Source organism: Balaenoptera borealis, assembly GCF_965194805.1.
Source record: "Balaenoptera borealis genome assembly, chromosome: 13".
NCBI classification, from domain to species: domain Eukaryota; kingdom Metazoa; phylum Chordata; class Mammalia; order Artiodactyla; family Balaenopteridae; genus Balaenoptera; species Balaenoptera borealis.
The window spans coordinates 58,352,120-58,366,872 of record NC_138870.1 but is presented as its reverse complement, the minus strand read 5'-3'; the positions used below and the strand labels follow the sequence as shown (position 1 = coordinate 58,366,872).

The window sequence follows — 14,753 nt, the reverse complement described above, 5'->3', positions numbered from 1 at the left end:
AAAACATAGCATACACTGCAATTTTATATCACTCCAATGGAGAATTTTTACTACATTTTAGGTAAAGAATCCTGCTTGTGAAATTACAACACATATCTTTAGGATGAATGCACTTATCTTTTGCCTTATAGATAGATCTTTACTATTAATAAGTCTCTAATTTTCACCATACAGACAAAATCTGGGGGATAATCTGACAGTTTTTATTTCTATTTCTAAACACTTTACATTTATCCATTTGGAAATACAAAATTTTACAATCTTAAAAAAAAAAAAAAAGAAAAAGCAAATTTGAAGGCAATACAACCCATTTCCAATAACCCAATTCCATATTATAGTCTCAAGTTTCTAAGTAGAAATCTACATGAACAAAGATATCAAAAAGAAGCTTAAAGTGACAAATACATTCAACGGTCATGTTTTCAGAATACCATGTGGTCAAATCTATAATGTCAAAGCCACACAATTTCTTGCTTTAGCTATCAGTTATAGAAGGAAGATCTATGTAAGCAGTTGTTAAAAAAACTAAGACAGACAATCTATGGCTCTTTAATGAAGTATATAAAGCGAGCACTAAGTTAAAATTTCAATACAGAGAAGCACCTGCATTTTGAGATAATGCAAGATCCAGTCAATACTAACAACTCAAATTACGAGTGTTTCTGTTAGAAAACTTATCCAAGCAAATTTATTGGTATCAGTTAATTCACCTTTCAAGTAAAAGATTCAAATATATATTAGATATGGATCTTTTACAGGTTTTCACATTAATACACTGAATTAGAAGGATTCTAATATAATTTTAGAGATATACTTTTATTAACGCAGTATAATAAAATTCACTTTTTTCTTAATGAGAGGAAAGGAGATGAAGTGGGCAAAAGAACTAGAAGTATCTAAATACAAGTGAACTCTTCAAAATCAAAATCCCTTCTTGCATTGACTAGAACATACTACACAAAATCCTGTTTGTTGTAGATGTTTACAAAAAACTCCCTTACTACCAAAACATTTCGTACTTTCATCTTTGCACCTCTGGAGATAGTACTTACCTCATTTTAACTAACGCATTTCATTACACTATAAAACATATACAGGATTGTTGCTCTAGGCAGTTCACTAAATAGTAGAAATAAACTTCACAGTTAAAGAATACCCAGCTTTGCCCCCAAAATTTGACAAAATGGACATTTCAAAATAAGCTGCTGTGTGATTTAGATTTCACTGTGAGAGTTAAAACATGCTACCACCAAGGCAAATTATTAAATTTGGACAGCATATGTGACACCCTTACTCCTTTTTTGGTTATTAGATTTCCTTTAAACAATGCTAACTATTCATTCATATCATTATTTATTCAAACAATCTAATTTACAAGCTAAAACAATGGTAATAAATTTCACACTGAGATGAAGGTGAGAGATCAAGGTGACTCACATTGGCACTGATTTTTTTTTTTAAAACAGGGAACATTAATCATTTGTAAACAAAACCATATTCTTAAACCACAGTGAGCAAAACACACACTATACATCCATTCTAGGATCACTTCTTACCCTCTTCTCACTTTAATTAACACAATTGTGTAGTCAGGCAGGTTTTGCAAATAACACTAAAAGCAAGGAAAATTAGAAGCGAAAAAAGTGAGAGCTGGCATATCCAGATGAAGCAGTTAGGATATATGGGGAAACCATAAACACAGGGCTGGACAGTATTAGTCAGATCTCAGATGACTTAAGAGTTGCAGAAATAATTTTTAAATCTCATTACCACCAGTATCATTCATCAGATAATTAGAAGAATTTAATTTTCACATAAGACTCAAAGTAACACTAACTCTTGAGGAGATAAAAACATCTTAACACTTATGCAAGAACTTTTGATTCTTTTGGCTTTTTTTCCCCCCAAAATTAATGCAAAGCTATAAACTGAATAAGGAATGCAAAACACCCTAAATTCTGTGCAATGACAACAAAATCTAAGATCATGGTATTTGTGATAGGAGAAAAGTAATCATACAGCAAAGGAAAGTATAGTTACTTAACCTATACCCCGTACATGATGCTTAAAATCTATCAAAGGAATGGATAATGATTTGAGAATGTGTAAAACATCATGTGTCAGAGAGAGAAAAAGCATGAATAAAGAATATTTAAAAAAATAATTTCATTTCATTACTCTTCAGTATACAAAGAAAAGTGGAACTGTTAACAGAAATCTGCTGAGTAGGGTTGTTCCCAGCAAATAATAAGAGGAACACAAAAGAAAACAACTATGAAAACAAAATTATTTCTGTAAAAAGCATATAATCTTAAAACACTGAACTACTTTTGTTTTGCTCAGAGTGGTCTGAGAATAGAGGCAGAAATTACAGAATATGAAGCACAATATATTTACATGCTGAAATTTACAATACCGATATTCCCATTAAAATATTATATATTTGAACTTAGATATTAAATGCTTTTAGAAAAACTAATACATTTTTTAAATGAGAGAATGTAATTAACATTACCAACAGTTCAAACACACAAAAAAATTAAGATGGGACAGACATTAACAGCTTGCCAACATCATTTAAGTTTCCAGTTAAATTAAGAACTCGCCCTTTTAGCCATTCATCATCACTTTAATAATAGATTACATTATTGTTTTATTTGTATACAGACTTACTACTGACATTCACTTTAGCTTCCAAGTTACCCTTATTCCATTCAGTCCATTTAAGATTTACATGAAAGTTCAAAAGGACTCATATTTTAAAACTTCTAAAAAAGGTCAATAGACCTCATTATGATGGTGATTAAATGTGCAGATATTTTTTATTTGCTCAAAAAAGTTTTTCACTCAGATATATTTAATCCCAGTCCCTACCCATTTATTCACGTCTATGTTCACAATAAATACTGTTTGGTACAGCAAAGGTACAATATTCCAGGATAACAGAATTTTTTGCACTGGAAATGCTTAAGTAAAATTTTGCTTGGATGAAGGCACATAACAATATTACAACTCAATTCTGATTAATGCACAAACAAAACATGGGAATTTTGGTATGGTACACATCAGTGATTAAGAAAAAATGTCAACAATAGTTTGCAAGTTAGGAATTCATAGTTAATGTCTGAATGTAATGAAACTCAAACCATGATATAGTTAGGTGTACCCATTACCGGAATGTAATGTTAATTCAAAGTATTTAAAATTAACAATGGACCTTTCAGAAGTTTACTTAACTATGCTAAAACCGTTAAGAAGACTTGTTAATTAACTTTGGGTATAAACTGGTTCAGAATGCCCTTGATGGGCATATCCAATCTTGGAGATGACTGAAAATGTATGCAAGTTCCATTATCATGACTTCAGTAACTAGAAGCTTGCTGATAACTGACAAAGTCTAAATAAAAATATAACTTGAAGGACCTGTATCTTACTTTAAATGAAATGGCTGATATACGTTAAGCATTTCCCTAAGTTGGCCACAATTCACCTTAAGCACTGATGGACACAGACTTTTTTCATAAGATGGGATCAGATCTATTCAACTGGGGGGTGGGGTGGGCGGGAGTGGGAGAGGCGGAGGGCTACATCTTTAAAATTTAGTATTTAGTCTTACATGATACAACATTCAGTTCTTACATCCAAAAACAGTATCAATTTCAATAAGCTTAGTTTTAAAAATAAAAAGTTTTGCCTCATATTAAAATAATGTTTGAGAATTATTTATATTAAGTTCTATAATACAGTACATGGAGAACTATTTTAAAATTAAGGTTTTGATATATATTCAAGATGCATATTCAAAATGCAAGGAAAAGTATTAAAACTTGCCTTTTTACTTCAAAAAGCCCTTAAAACTGTAAATAATGTAATAGGTTATTTGTGTACCATAAAAATAAGACTTACATGCTTATTTTCTAAGTAATATTACTTAAAAAGGATCTTGTTTGCTAAAATATATCTAACTTTAAAGAAACTGTTATTTTGTCACAGAATTACATACAAGCCTTTGATTTTGCCCATAACAATTTAAATACTAACAATTACCATAACTGAATTTTCAATATTTCCCAATTTTATTTATGGAAAATAATCATGTAAAGAGTAATTACCAATAAGGGGTTTGTTTTAGCCTAATTTATTTTGGATATGCCACCAACATATGAAGAAAAAAAAAATCTGTTTACAGAATAACCTTTGTGTCACATGCACAAGCCTTATAGTGCCCTCTCCCCACTTTTCACATGAATAAACGCTGTTCACAAATATAAAAATAAAATTACACGTGAAAATGAAGTATAAACAGACAACTCTTCCCGCTTTATGAAAAATGTACACAATAGTTTTAAAATACAGAAATAAAAGACAATGATTATGGTTTATGAATGAAACATCAAAGAAAATTATTTCAAGGTTATTCTAACCTGGGATGTATGATTTGATACAATTTAAAATTCTCTATATGGAATACCCTGAATCCATTTTAATTGAGTAACTTTCTTATCTTCTTTGCAAATTAAAGAATACTGTTTCTTTTCTTTTAAAAACAAAACCCAGATGGCAGGAAAAGTGTCTTTTCTAAAAAAAAAAAAAAAAGTTTTTCTCAATGCTGAGAAACCACCCTCCTATATTCTTCCTGTATTATAAACTATTTTACTGTCAGATTTTCTTTAAAATTTTTAGGGATAAATAAAGTTAGTTCAGGAGAGAAACTTTATTTTTTAAAGTCCAAGCATATTATATATAGTATGAATTAACTCCCTATATTTTATATTTTAAATCACATGCAAACTATGTATGTGATTAAGAGAATTCCAATTTTTAGATTTTTAGAAGTAGACAATGAGTCCTCTTGATTATTTCTTAGGACCATTAACCTGAAACCTAAAAGCTGTAACTCAAGCAAGCAACACAATATTCAAGGATAAGAGGTCAAAATGTTTACCTGTTATTACTCACCTGTCATTTATCTCAGATGTTTCCAGAAGATTAAATTCAGAACAAGTAGTTGAACCATGTAAAATGTGGGTATATACTGTATAAACAATAGCCTCGGAGTTATAATTACTATTAATAATACACATGTTAAATACAACAGGAACAAGGAATACCCACCTTCTAACGATGACGATACTCGCGCTCTCGGTCGCGCTCTCGATCACGGTCCCGGTCCCGGTCCCGGTGTCTCTCTCGTTCTCTGCTTCTCTCTCTGTAATAATCATCATGACGATCTCTACTGCGGGATTTATGACGCCGACTCTTTTCTCGTGATCTACTATGATCCCTTTCTCTTGATCGTTCACGTCTTCTAAAAGAAATTACTGGATTAATGCTCTCCATAATTAGATAGCTTAAAAAGATATTCAATATTTTGGTGTTTAAAAATACCTAAGGCAAAAAATAACTTATAAATCTAATTTAAACTAAAATATCCTGAACTGCCAATAATGATTTACTCACATACAAGCATGAACTAGAAATCCCATTTTTAAAAACATTCACCCGGGACTTCCCTGGTGGTCCAGCGGTTAAGACTCCTCGCTCCCAATACAGGGGGGTCCTGGGTTCGATCCCTGGTCAGGGAACTAGATCCCGAATGCCACAACTAAAAATTGCATGTGCCGCAACTAAGACCCGGCGCAGCCAAATAAATAAATAAAAATTGGGAACCAGACACACCATGGCAATACACCATATCGTCTATTACATCTATTATAACTAGCAGCCTAAAACAGACATGCAGTATTTACTGAATGAAAAGCAGAAAGGTAAAGGAGAGAAAATTTCAAAGGACTTGTGTTTCAAGCTAAAGAACATATAGAAGGTAGTTTTTTAGACATAAAATTCATGAAATCACTCAATATATAATGAGACTTAAATACATAAAACTACCACCCATTAATACAGGTTACCTAAACCTATGTGTAAATATCAAGTTTACATTTAAAACTAGCCAAAATATGGTTCATCATGAGTGTTACCCCACTAAGAAACTTTCTAATGAAATATATACATAGGTATGCTTGGGGGGTGGTGGTGCTGAGGGGCATGGTGGGAAGCAGAGAAGAAACTTAGTACACATGACCACTAGAAAAGACTGAGATACTCTTCTCATTTTTATTTAATAAAGAGAAATGTTTCATGAACTGCCTTTAAAAACAACAACAAAAAACAGGTACTTTAACCAAAGTATGTATCTTAGAAATCCTACTATTCTAAATTCTGAAATTCACAACAAGGAAATAACAACTGGCTATTAGTTTAATCTCTATTTTGTATTTCTGCACCAGACAGCTCAACTTAGCAAACATTATTAAGTGCTAAGCCTGTGATCAAAGTAGAAGTTATTATTCTGGACTTAAATAGTTAAAAGAAAACTATATAAGATACGGTCTTTAGGTATGACAAATGTGTTCAGATCCAAACATCTTTATACTGGGTCAAAAAGGTAATAATTATAAAGCTGGGGACTATGACAAAGACAAACTCTCTTTTCCTAACTTAATGAAGACAACTCTACCATTAGATAAAGTACACTAAAGACCTAAAAGTATCATGTCAAGGTTAAAGATCTACCTTTTGAAAATATGTAAAATTTCAAGGTCAGCAGTAATGCCAAAAAAAAGGAACTGCCTAATTAAAATAAAAATACTAAGAAACAGATTATTCATTAACTCCTTTGTTCAAGAAATATTTATTTAGCACCCATTCTGTACCAAGCACTGTTTGATCATTACAAATATTGTAGTGAACAAGACAGGTAAGGTCCTTTCCATGTGTTCTAGTGAAAAAAAACTTGCATTAGTAATAAATAAGAATAGACTATAGTAAGTATTATGAAAGAAATAAACAGAATGAACATGACAGAATAACCTGGGAGAAGACCCCTCTTAGCAAGTTAGATTTTTTTTTTTTAAAGGAACCATTTTAATTTTATTTATTTATTTATTTATGGCTGTGTTGGGTCCTCGTTTCTGTGTGAGGGCTTTCTCTAGTTGTAGCAAGCGGGGTCCACTCTTCATCGCGGTGCGCGGGCCTTTCACTATCGCGGCCTCTCTTGTTGCGGAGCACAGGCTCCAGACGCGCAGGCTCAGTAGTTGTGGCTCACGGGCCCAGTTGCTCCGCGGCATGTGGGATCCTCCCAGACCAGGGCTCGAACCCGTGTGCCCTGCATTGGCAGGCAGACTCTCAACCACTGCACCAGCAGGGAAGCCCAGCAAGTTAGATTGAGTTGAGGCATGAAGGATAAGGAGCCAGCTATTAGAGCCAGGGAAAAGGACTCCCAGCAGAAGAAATACCAAGTACAAAAACAGCAAGGTAGGCAGAAATACCAAGTACAAAAACAGAGAGGTGGGCAAATGCTTGATGTGTCAAGAAGAAGAGAAGGGAGACCAATGTGGCTAGAGAACAGTGAGCCAGAGGAGAGGTCCACAGTGAGGCTGAAAAGATAGGCAGAACTATATCACACAGCACTTCAATATTTACAGTCTTATTCTAAGAATAACTGAAAGCCATTGAAGGGTTTTAAGCAAGCAAACACCTAACATTTGATTTAGGGATTAAACAAAAACAACAACAAAATCACACTAGCTGCTAAGTAAACAGTAATAAGTAAAATCAAAGTCCTATAAAGTCCCAAACACAGTATTTTTTCTATTTGCAAAGCAGCAGTTTTAAATAGACATTAGACAGGAAAGTTTTACCTTGATCCAGAACCGTAAGACTTGGATTCAATTCCATGAAGGCAATCTTGCAAAGAGCTAATAAGAACTTTGCAACGATCATCAGCAGATACTTTGGATTGTTTAATTAAGGAAATTGCAGTTACCAATGTCTCAATAGCACTCCCATAATCACCTGTGAGTGGAAGGAGATGGGCCAAAGTCAAATAAATTTTGTTTTCAAAATACCACCAAACCATTTGGGGCAACCATTTTACAAAAGGAATGCACTTTAAAATCACTACAGAAGATGTCTTAATTTTTTTCAGAGTTTCACCATTCTGAAAGGCTTTAATGTACATGAAGTTAACACCATTTGTTACTATTATAGCTGTGTGAAACACAATCATTTAGTAAATATGAGAATAAATGAGCTGCCTTAAGGTCCCTGAGCCATTAAATGTCAGGGATAATATTTAAATTTACACCTAAAATTTTTAAATTAGGGGTTTTTCCACTACACTGTGACATGCAGTTCCCTTCAATGCCTTTTAAATAAAGTATAGGTAATGATTTGGAAATATAAAAATAACTACTACATGTAGATGACCCATCTTCAAGACTGTACTTTTTAGGTCATTCCTAATAACATAAGTAAGAAATGTTAATACAGAAAGAAATATACAAACCAGCACTGGCATCAGACACAGCTCTTGAAATAGCACTGCTTGAGATTGCCCTGTTTCTATTCATGATTTCTTCAAACTCAGCTTCACTCAATGGTGTTCTTGCAGTATCCATTTCCCTGTAAAATCGAAATAAACCTTAAATCATATTCAAAAGATTTTCTAAATTAGTCACAACAGTGTAAAGCAATTCAAATAATTGCTTTTGACAAGTGCCTTAGAGCTAATAGTTACTTTTTCAGATTGAAATGTGATCTTTTTCCTACAAAGAGAGAAGGTCTAAGCAAAATTCCCTTATCTTTCAGCTGAAATAAAGTAGCAACTTAGAAACCTCATCTTTCTGGAGGTCAGAAATTATGTATTTATGTAACTATAATATACTATTTTTCAGAGTCATACAAAAACAGATATAATAAATTGTTCTGATGTCCCCCTGACACGTATGTATATCTAAACAAAAAATCCTGACTGCAAAAAATACAACCCTACACAATCAAGGGATGGAATTTGGTTTCATTTATATTTGAATCCTCTAGGCGCAAGGCCCAATTCACAAGAGGAGGATAATAAATGTCTGTTGGACTAATAAAATTTCAGGAGGGAGAAGATTTTAGACTTATCTTGTTTGCCACTGAATCCCTAGAAGGCTATCTGGCAAATAAAAGGCACTCAGTACCTGTAAATATTTGTTGGAAAAAACCAGTAAAATCCCAAGATTTTCTAAAGCTGCTGGACAACTTTAAAAATTGTGACTACATGTGTAGTATAAGAAAAGGTAAACTTTTTGCCATCTTAGTTATTAGTTACTAGGTAGGATGTTGAATTGAGGCAAGCAGTAGCAGTTCATTCCAATGAAATGAGGAAACAGCTAATATAACCTTCTTCATGTTTATAAGGTATTACCGTTATTCCCAAAACTTTATAAACAGCCCAACCAAATCACAAGTTGTTCAAAATCCATGTATGAATTTCAATTAATTTCTGTGACTCATACCCATCTGATCCCCTAAAAAAAAAAAAAAACCCACGCAAGATAATCAGTTTTCTCCAATTTTCAATTAAAAATTACTCAATAATAACCAAAAACATATACACAAATGTATTTTTAGAAAAACTGGCACTATAGAAATTCTATTATGTTAGAAAAAGGACATGAGATTCAAATTTTAAACTGTCAAACCAAGCCACCTAACCCGCCCCTATACACGAGTGGACACTTAATAGGTAGTTGCTCACTGGAATTAAGCTGAACAGGAGAAAAGTTGTGCTAGCTTCTTAGTTATAACGTTTTTCAAAAGAAAACGAAGCAATTTTGGCAGTCACATAAAGACACAACCTCTATGGATAAATAACTGTCAGGAGACTTTGTTTACAACATCAAATTTATTTCCCTGGCCCTGTGCAACTGTATGGAATTAGGCAGATGCTCAAATCCATCCCTGCAGAACACTGTCAGACAAACCGAAATACAAAGTCATTCAACAGTGATAGTTAAAGAATATAAAATCAAATGATAAACTCAAAAGAAACTAAACGGGGCAAATTCAAGTAGTTCTTAGAGATTAATCTCCAGATTATGATTTGAGTATGGATAGCTTTAAAAGTACTTTGAAAGGGGGCTTAGGGATCACTTAGTTCCACCGTGATTTCCATGCAGCTTTTTTCTAAGGATTGCCATTAACCATTTTAATTTCCATAAAGTCTGTGTTTTATAAGTCTTTGTCTACCCAAATATGCGTGTAAATTATTTAATGTTCCCATTTTAATTAAAAGTTAGTAATTCTGCTACTCAGGACTCCTGATAAGCATGAAATAATCAATAGTACCTATCTAATAAACTGACCTAATTCCTAAACCAATGAAGAAACTTTAACATTCTATGTAGTGTCATCAATGGTAAATGAGATTGACTTTAAAACCTTAAAAATAGCTTAAGGATCCCATTTGCTAGCTTCATTTATCTTTATTAACCTCTTTTAACTTAAAAATGATGAAAACAAAGTGACTTGCCCTAAAATCACATGGCTGTATAAGTGGCAGAGCTGGATTATTCCCAACCCCGTTCAGTATGTTTTTCACCATATCACACTGCTTCTTCTAAGAGAAAACAATACAGAAAATTATGTACCTGGGGAAAAGTCATGATTTTTTAAAAACTTCACTGACAGAGAAAAATACCTTTTGCAGATCAAATACACCAAGTCTACTTTTATAGATACATACTAACTTACCTTCCAGGAGGCCCATAGTCACCCCTATCATATGGTGGAGGCCGGCCATATGGGTCCGTTGGTGGTGGACCCCGGCTATCTGATGTAGGCATGCCGCTGTTAGTTGGTGGAGGAAAGAAAGCGGGGTTCACATGTGGAGCTGGTGGTGGGGCACCTGGAGGTGGTCCAGGAAGATGCGGCGGAGGAGCGAGTGTAAGGGGTGGCCCAAGAGGGCCAGGTGGGCGAGGTGGAAAGGGGCCTGGAGGTGGAGGTGGTCCTTGTTGTGGAGGTGGTGGACCAGGAGGGGGGCCGTAGCCTGGAACTGGAGGTGGAGGACCAGGAGGAAGCGGACCCAATGGAGGCTGCCCAAAAGGTTGTCCAGGAAAAAGAACTGGTGGTGGAGGGCGATCTCCTCGATTAGGAGGCCCAGCTAAAGGAGGAGGCAGAACCTGACCAGGAGGTGGAGGACCTGGTGGACCGGGTGGTCCTGGAGGACCTAAGGGTGGACGTGGTGGAGTCTGTCCAGCTATAGAATAAAGGGGAGAGAGAGAGAGAGAGAGGAAAAAAAAAAAAAAAAAAAAAAAACCACTTCAATAAGGTAGTTTAATCTTCACGCCAAAATTATACTTTAAAGCGTAACTCATAGACCAAGACTCTCTCTTTAAATGAAACCCATATGGTAAATGCTACACTAACAGTTACAAAGGTGAAGTTTATCCTTACACATTTAACTAGCTCAATTTATGCTTAAGAAAAATTACTGAAACAAAAACTTTAATAGATTATATTGCTTAGAGATAGTTTCCATCTTTCAGCGTACACACACTTCTTACAGTGAAATCACCCACCTTATAGTCTACTCTGATGCCAAGCTAGAAAGTGAAACAAGGAAAAATGGTCTTGAAAGGATTTTTTAAGAGGTAAGAAAATAAGACGGATGTAAATATTCTATATATAAGTCAAGCAAGTTTGGAGAAAAATAAAGACCTTTTAGGCCAAAAATGGGTATTTCCTCTATGCTGTGCCCCATATGCCATGGAATCCTAGTTTCCAGGAACAAAGGCCGAGTTCCTTTAACAAGATGCTTGATCAAATTTCCTGGATTCCAAAAATAGTATAACAAGGAGAGTAAGTCACATTAATAATGCATTACTTGAAAAAGAGAGAAAAGGAAAAGAGGTATTAGGTAGACACATTTTATCCATGGTAATTTAAGAAAAATTTTACCTGGAAAAGGTGGAGGTGGCCCTCCTGGTCCTGCTGGCCCAGGAAATCTGTCCCCACCAGGAACAGCCCCTGGAAAACGGGCCCGTCCTCTACCACCTTGTGGAAAGGCTGCACGTGAACTGCCTCCCGGAGGACCAGCTTTACCTTCCCCAGACATTTGTCCTGACTGTGTAGCTGCAAATATCCAAATACTCATAAATAGCATTTATTAAAATAGCTGATCCATAACCACTGTTAGATATTGAAACAACTCTATTTCAAAGTTCATTTACACTATATACTAACTTGCAGATGCCTTGGGCCTGTCCAAACTACATGAGAAGTACCGGTTTAGGAAAACATTCATATCTATTTAAGTTCTTTTGAAGCCTCAAAAGATCCAGGCTTAAATGTATTTCCAATAAGCAAACATGAGTTACTTTCAAAAAACCAGTACTCTGCAGCTGCCAAGACCAAAATTCTCCAACAGAAATCTAAATGTCAGTAAGTATAAATCATTTAAATTTTGTAACATTCGTCAGTTGAGTTTTAAGTGCTAGAACATTAAAACAACCACTTGAATTTCTGTTAATTGCCTGATCATCCATTTATCTCTTTAAGTGATAACATTTGTAAGTGTATATGGCAAATCTTCTCTATAGCCACTTTACCAAGTGGTGAAAGGTCTTGGTGCTAAGCGGAAAATCAACAAATACTTTCTGATTATCAATGGTTCCTCTCCCACCATAATAGACATCCACATAACTTTCCTTCAATCTAAGGATTAGAATGTAGTTTCTTCCTTTCTTTACGATGGGAATGACAGGACAAGAATGGCAGGGCTATAGAACTTGCACACTGTTGTATAATGCTGGGTCTGTGACATCTAGAGAAAAACGGGAGTAGGTTCCCAGTACATGGGACCAGTCATAATCGGTAATTTAAATCAAATTCAAAGCATGGACTTTCTAAAATGGATTCTACAATGAACTAAATACTAAATATAAATATTAAGATGACTTCTCCAATATAACATCTAACAAATGCTAGCAAGATTAGTTAAAATGTACAACTTTTAATAAAAGCCTTTGAGGGGTTGCTTACTTTTCCTGGACTGCATTTCAAATTGACTCAGGAACTGTTTATTGCATGGAGTTACAACAGGATTCTGACCATGAAGTTCTCTTTTAGGCAACAGATCCATTAACTTTTTTGAGGATGCTTCAGATCCAACACCAACAAGGGCAAACCTAAAAGATGTTTAAAGGGGTGTGGGTAGAAAGTGAGGAGGGATTAACTGTTACTACTCTTATTAAAAAGGAAATGGTCTGAATTTAATTTTACCTAAGAAAATGGAAAATATTTCTTAGAAATATACAAAGCTCACACTTTGATCTTTAACTTTTTTTTTATAACAACACATCATACTACCTACTCACTTAAAGTGTATAGAATTCAGTGGTTTCTTTTTTTTTTTTTAATAAAGGCTTTTTTTTTTTTTTAAAGATTGACTGATTGATTGATTGCTATGTTGGGTCTTCGTTTCTGTGCTAGGGCTTTCTCTAGTTGCGGCAAGCGGGGGCCACTCTTCATCACGGTGCGCGGGCCCCTCACCATCGCGGCCTCTCTTGTTGCGGAGCACAGGCTCCAGACGTGCAAGCTCAGTAGTTGTGGCTCATGGGCCCAGCTGCTCCGCGGCATGTGGGATCTTCCCAGACCAGGGCTTGAACCCGTGTCCCCTGCGTTAGCAGGCACTCTCAACCACCGCGCCACCAGGGAAGCCCCAGTGGTTTCTTTTTTTTTTAGCATGTTCAGAATTTTACAAACATCACCACAATCAATTTTAAGAACAATTTTCATCACTCAAAAAACCCCCCATAACTGTTAGCTGTCACTCCATTTCTTCCCATCCTCCAACCCTAATGAATCACTAATCCACATTCTGTCCCTACAGATTTGCCCATTCTGGACACTTCATATAAATGGAATTATACAGTATGTGGTCCTTTGTGATTGGCCTCTTCCACTTAGCATAATGTTTTCAAGGTTTATGCATGTTGTAGCATGTGTCAGTGCTTAATTCCTTTTCATGGCTGAATATTTCATTATATGGATATACCACATTTTCCAAAAATTGGTAAGACATTTGGGTTGTTTCCACTTTTTTCATTATTATGAATAATGTCACTATGAAAAGATGCTCAATATCATTAGCCAACAGGGAAATGTAAATTAAAACCACAATGATACCTTTTCACATTCACTAACCAAAAAGACAATTAACAAGTGCTGGTGAGGATGTGGAGAAAACTAGAACCCACATACACTGTTTGAAGGGAAATGTAAAGTGGTGCAGCCACTTTGACAAATATCCCGGCAGCTCCTTAAAAGGTTAAATACAGAGTTAAAAATACAATCCAATAAATCTTCTCTCCTGGGAGTTCCCTGGTGGTCTGTCTAGTGGTTAGGACTTGGCGCTTTCATTACCATGGCCCAGGTTCGATCCCTGGTTGGAGAACTGAGATCCTGCAAGCCTCATGGCAGAAAAATAAATCTAGTTATACGTGTACCTAACAGAATTAAAAATATATGTTCACACAAATTGGTACATGAATATTCACAGGGGCATTATTCATAAGAACAAAAATGGAAATTTTTATAAATATTTATAAATTTAACTTCTTTCACTAAATATTTGTCTGTCTATATGAAAGGGTGGTTCTGGAACAGTGCCAAATCATATGGGGACTACAGTGTAACCTATCTTTTTTTTTCACATGCTATGCTGATGCTGTTTATTTTTTATCAGTATTATTACAGAGTTCCCTGTTTACACAATTAACATACATAAATCAGGTATAATGTGTTGGACCAATAATAAACTTCCCCCCAAACAAGACAAAAAAAGTTAATAGTGCAATTTAACCTATTGTTGGCTCTCAGAGAATTTGCACCTTAGAATGAAGAAGAAATGGGATGCTTAGTACACA

The 14,753-nt window shown here is 34.9% G+C and overlaps 1 protein-coding gene across 6 annotated transcripts in view; it reads right to left on the bottom strand.

Moving 5' to 3' along the window:
- Positions 1 to 14,753, bottom strand: part of CPSF6 (cleavage and polyadenylation specific factor 6) — an 85,797-nt gene that overhangs the window by 58,377 nt on the left and 12,667 nt on the right. The window contains exons 4-10 of one of the 6 annotated variants that reach the window (XM_082351641.1): positions 12,868 to 13,013; positions 11,785 to 11,958; positions 11,545 to 11,655; positions 10,579 to 11,083; positions 8,351 to 8,466; positions 7,704 to 7,857; positions 5,116 to 5,308 (exon numbers count right to left, since the gene is read on the bottom strand). The exons of 2 other annotated variants lie outside the window; for them this stretch is intronic. In XM_082351641.1, the coding sequence (XP_082207767.1) occupies positions 5,119 to 5,308; positions 7,704 to 7,857; positions 8,351 to 8,466; positions 10,579 to 11,083; positions 11,545 to 11,655; positions 11,785 to 11,958; positions 12,868 to 13,013 (1,396 nt within the window). In that variant the 3' untranslated portion in view covers positions 5,116 to 5,118. The remainder of the gene's footprint in view (positions 1 to 5,115; positions 5,309 to 7,703; positions 7,858 to 8,350; positions 8,467 to 10,578; positions 11,084 to 11,544; positions 11,656 to 11,784; positions 11,959 to 12,867; positions 13,014 to 14,753) is intronic. 3 more of the 6 variants (XM_082351642.1, XM_082351643.1, XM_082351644.1) reach the window with 3 other exon arrangements.